This window comes from Urocitellus parryii, chromosome 6, assembly GCF_045843805.1.
Source record: "Urocitellus parryii isolate mUroPar1 chromosome 6, mUroPar1.hap1, whole genome shotgun sequence".
Lineage (NCBI taxonomy): Eukaryota > Metazoa > Chordata > Mammalia > Rodentia > Sciuridae > Urocitellus > Urocitellus parryii.
This window is the reverse complement of record NC_135536.1, coordinates 35,874,479-35,879,858: the sequence shown is the minus strand read 5'-3', so window position 1 is coordinate 35,879,858 and position 5,380 is coordinate 35,874,479. Positions and strand designations below refer to the sequence as shown.

Here is a 5,380-nt window from a genome sequence, read left to right as displayed (position 1 = left end):
TTGAATTTAATTTTCTGTAAGATAGTAGATATTTTAATTTACCTTCATTATTTGACTTAATTTATTTGACTTATTTCTTCTAGAAAACATAATGTTTAACACCGAATGTGACACTCTATGCCAAACCCTGTGCTAAGCATTCTAATAAAATTGACTCATTCAATGAGTATAGGATTCTATGAGGTAGATATTATGATGATCTACATATGCATAATTGAGATACAGAGAAATCTTATTTCTCTAATAAGTAGCTGAGCTGGAGTCTGAACACAAGATATATGTTTCTGCCAGCTCTTTTCTCAAACTCAGTGCTGTACAGAATCCCAAAATGATTCATGTCCATAGCATGCTGAACCTTTGCAGCTAATAGGCTTCTGAACATGTATGTTTTCCTTCCCACCAGTTGACTTACAAGACTCTCTTTGATAATTTGACTTGTTATTATATGTTACATATTTTAACTACATAAAGATTAAACAAATGAAATATGTATGTAAGGAGAAAGTTGTTTTTTTTTTTTTTCTGGGCAAAGTGGTGCTTGCCTATAATCCCTGCTACTAGGGTGGTTGAAGCAAGAGGATTGAAAGTTCCACATTAGTCTGAGTAGCTCAGAGATATATAACATATAACATATATGACATATAACATATAGACATATAACACATAGTAGTGGTATATTGAGTTTTCTGTGCTCTCTAAACAAGACTGAGTAACCAATAATGCATGCAGGAAACTACTGTAGAATGGAACACTTGACAAAAACCTGTCTATGAAGGGACAATCTATGGAGATCAGGATAAGACTTCATTAGCAGAGGTTCAGGCAAGGAGGTGATTTTTTTCCCCTCTCTCAGGTCTGACTCAACTTTGTGAGAGGAGCTTGCTCACCTGCTCCCTGAATACCTGCTTCACCTGTTTGTTCCTCAGGGTGTAGATGAAGGGGTTGAGTGTCGGGGTCACCACAGTGTTGAGCAATGCCACCACCTTGTTCTGGTCCTCCCCCTGCCCACCCTTGCCTGACCGGATATACATGAAGATGCAGCTGCCATAGAAGAGGGACACCACGATGATGTGGGAGGAGCAGGTTGAGAAGGCTCTGTGCCTCTCCTTGGCTGAGGGGATGTGCAGGATGGTGTGGAGGATGTGACCATAGCAGGTGGCCGTCACGGCCAGAGTGCCCAGGAGGCTACAGTTGGCTATCACAAACCCCAAAAGCTCTATCAGACCTGTATCTGCACATATGAGTTCCAGGAGTGGAAAGTTGTCACAGAAGAAATGGTTGATGACATTGGGTCCACAGAACGGCTGCTGAAGTATGAGGTAGCTGGGAACACAGATGAGAAGGCAACCTGTCATCCATGAGCAGAGCACTAGCTGGACACACAGCCTTTTGCTCATGATGGTGACATAACGCAAAGGGTTACAGATGGCCACATACCTGTCAAAGGACATCACTGCCAATAGGAAGAATTCTGTGGTGCCAAGGAAAAAATAGAGAAAACTTTGAAGGAAGCATCCAGCTAAGGAGATGGTCTTATGTCCTGTGAGGATGTTGTTCAGCATCTTGGGAAAGATGGCTGAGGTGAACCAGATCTCCAGGACAGCAAAGTTACGGAGGAAGTAGTACATGGGGGTGTGGAGGCGCCTGTCCACAAGGGTGATGACCACGATGAGGAGATTCCCCAGCAGTGTGAGGAGGTAGGTCAGGAGGAGCCCCAGGAAGATGAGCATCTGTAGCTCACAGGCATCTGAGAGCCCCAGCAGGATAAACTCGGTGACAGTGGTGTGGTTCCCCATGGCTCCTCTGACCTCTGTGGAAGGTGGAGTATCAAAGGTGGTGAGCATCAGGGTCTGTGGTGCTCTGAGCATCTGAGGACAAGCTGGAACCGGAAAGACAGAGGGATGAGTGTCCTATTTTGGGCTTAACAAATCCTTTACTTCTATGAAGGACACATTTTCTCACTACGAGCTACTAAAGACTTATTTGCAGAGCCTCTGGGGTGCCTGTCTCGTGCCTGGTCTCTCATAGATATGTGTATTAGAAGAAAGTGGTGATTCAGTAAGGCTCAGAATTAAAAATTATCCTTTCAGGTACATTCATACATTGCTAGTGGGACTGTAAATTGGAGCAATCACAGTGGAAAGTAGTGAAGATTCCTCAGAAAACTTGGAATAGAACCACCATTTGACTCAGTTTTCCCACTTCTCAGTATATACCCCAAACGCTTAAAATCAGCATACTACAGTGATGAAGCCACATCAATGTTTATATTAGTTCAATTCGCAATAGCTAAACCATGGAGCCAACCTAGGTGAATGGATAAAGAAAATGCAGTATATATATATATATATATATATATATATATATATATATATACACATATATATATATATATACAGTGAAATATTACTGAACCTTAAAGAAGAATGAAATGGTGGCTGTTGTCAATAAATGGATGGAAGTGGAGAATATAGTGCTAAGCAAAACAAGCCAATCCCAAGGATCCAAAGGTTGAATGTTTTCTCTGATAAGTGGATGCTAAGTCACAATAAGGAGGTTGGGGCTAGGGAGAAATGGAGGACCTTGGATTTTAGACAGAGGGGAGTGAAAGGAGGGGAGGAGGCACCAGAGTAGGAAAGACAGTAGAATGAATTGGACATTATTACACTATGCACATATGACTACCTGACCTGTGTAACTCTACACCATATGCAACCAGAAGAATGAGAAGTTATACTCCATTTATGAATGATGTGTGAAAGTGCTTTCTACAGTCATGTAAGCCTAATTAAAACAAATGAAAAGGGCTGGGGTTGTGGCTTAGTGGTAGAGAGCTTTCCTAGCAAGTGTGAGACACTGGGTTCAATCCCAAGCACCACATAAAAATAAATTAATACGATAAAGATATTGTAACCATCTACAATAAAAATATTAAAAAATGAAAAAAGAAAAAAAAAAGAAACAAAGTATTCTTTCTGACTTTTCTTAGCCAACCTTTTGTTCTTATTTCTCAATAAATTCTTTGCTCCTCTCTACATAACCTTCATTCAACACTATTTGTTCATGTCATTTCTCCAATAGTGGATTTTCATCTGCAAATAGTTCATATTTGAGGGTGTTGCTGTTTCAGATTACCTGAGTTGTTGATGGAGTTCTTGAGTATTTAGATGAATAAAAAGACAAGAGGATATTTATGTGAGGACACAGAACTCTCATAAATAAAATGAAGAAAACTCAGATAATATCTACATAAATAAAAATTCCAATATGGGAGTTTGTCATTCAGAATTCTTAATGGTCCTTTCCAAGTGATATTTACAAGTTCTCCTCTCAGCATATCTTCCCACAAACCCTGAGCTCCAGATACAACAGATTCTGCAAATTTTGGGTTCTTTATCCACTTTCCTGCACCTGTGCTTTTGCACAGGCTAGTCTTTCAGTTTGTAGAAATCAGCATCTCAAATCCTACTTATCCTTTAGTCTTTCCTCAATAAGTACTATCTTTCTATAAAGCCTTCTTTCCTGAACGAAGGAGTGCTTCCGTATTATGTCTTCCAGATTATGTCTGTGATAATATTATCACATTTTATTTCTATTTCTATAGTTTTTCATTTATTTCCCATTTAGTAAAAAAATTTATTTTCTAAACTTCATAACTTGTATGCCACTTGGGATACATTTTTTCCTGAAATTATGAAGTTTAATGATATTTACTGACTGAATGAATAACATCAGCTCAGATGTCTGAGAGATGGACTTGGTGGGAGGTTGACACACAGATGGTTGAGGACCTGTCACATATGTAGTATATACTATGGGACCACAACTTTGGAAAATCAACATGCCAAGCAGACTTTTCCTTACAAGGTGAACCATTTCCTTACAACCATTCTCTCAAGGAAGATTCTCCCTCCTGAAGGTGGCTTTGGGGCTAGTAAGGAGATAGAAGTCTGTTTGGATCTGCTAGAGAGCTCCCAGCAGTGAAAAACTGCAAACCAAGAAACACTTAATATTTCTCTTTAAATATCAGCATCTGTAGCCAGGAGTGGAGAAAAAAAAAAAAAAGAAACACAAATTATCATTTCTTACTTTTCTTGACCAACCTTTTGTTCTTGGAGGCTGAGGCAGGAGGATCAAAAGTTGGAGGTCAGACTGAGCAACTTAGTAAGACCTTCAGCAACTTAGTGAGACATTGTTTCAAAATAAAAAATAAAAAAGGATGTGCTCAGTGAGTGCTCAGTGGTTAAGCACCCCTGGGTTCAATCCAGGCTACCAAAAAATGTCAGCATTAAGCATTATCAGATATAGCTACAGCAAGAATTATTTGCCAGTCACTAGAGAATAAGATAGGAACCAATTTGGATAACTGGGAGGAAGGAGGTGCAGGAAGGGAAGGGGCATGAAGGGATGGAAGTGGTATCACTAGGGAGAACAAACTGGTAAATATCATTAACAGTCCCTTTCTAATTGTTTTACCTTCTTTCTACACTATGCAAAGTCTTTCCACAAACCACCATTATTTCTAACATTTATTTACACTTATCAAAAAGCAGAAAATATTCATCAGCCCCTGAGGATAAAACTAAGACTCCTCCCCTGAAGTTATTTCTAGGTTCTATACATTGTTTAGATTCATCAGTGATTTGAAAAAGAGGTCTTTGCAGCCTAATGCTTTCAAAGGAGACCAAGAAATGTACCCAGCTTTCCCCAGAACAATGGAAGAATTTGACAAGTATGAGATACCCAGTAGCAACATGAGGACCTAGAATGAGTATTACCCAGGGGGAAGTACTGGGTGGGAAGTGTGGGAAGAAGGACAGGAGCAGCCCCAAGGTGAGGAGGGACTGAATATGGGTGGGATGGAGGAGAAAGGCCTGAGTTCACCCTGAGTCATATGTTCAGCACAGATAAACCTAGCAAAGGCCTTGAGACCAGCTGAGGGATAGAGCCCATAGACAGGACTGATGTTAGCTGTCATTCCTGCCCACCCATCCCCATTCTGATCCAGATGTCACCACTGGGAGTCCTTCTAGCTAGAGAGGGAAGCAGGCTGCTTCATGAGTCCCAGGCACTTCCCCCTTGATCCTACTTGCCTGATGAGTGTAAGGAGAGACTTGTGTGGCAGCCTTAGCACCTGGACGTGGCTGTACCATCCACCTCAGACCATTCATCATTTTAGGGGGCAGCTGGGTCATGTCTAGTGGGAAAGTACACCTGACCTGGAGGTTGTCTTGCCATAGCTAGAACTGCATCCTCTTCTGAACTGTTCTGGTCCACTTAGAATGAGGCAGAGGTCTTCCCCCATCTAAAGAAAAGCAGTCAGAGTTTCATTCAGAGTCAGTGTTTCATTCAGAGTTAGTTTCATTCGGAGCTTTGTGTT

General features: G+C 40.8%; 1 protein-coding gene across 1 annotated transcript; it reads right to left on the bottom strand.

Moving 5' to 3' along the window:
• Window positions 1-860: 860 nt before the first annotated feature.
• Window positions 861-1,796, bottom strand: LOC144255426 (olfactory receptor 6E1-like). The gene has a single exon (XM_077800113.1). The coding sequence runs from the start codon at window positions 1,794-1,796 to the stop codon at window positions 861-863; it is 936 nt and encodes a 311-aa protein (XP_077656239.1).
• Between the last annotated feature and the right edge of the window lie 3,584 nt (window positions 1,797-5,380).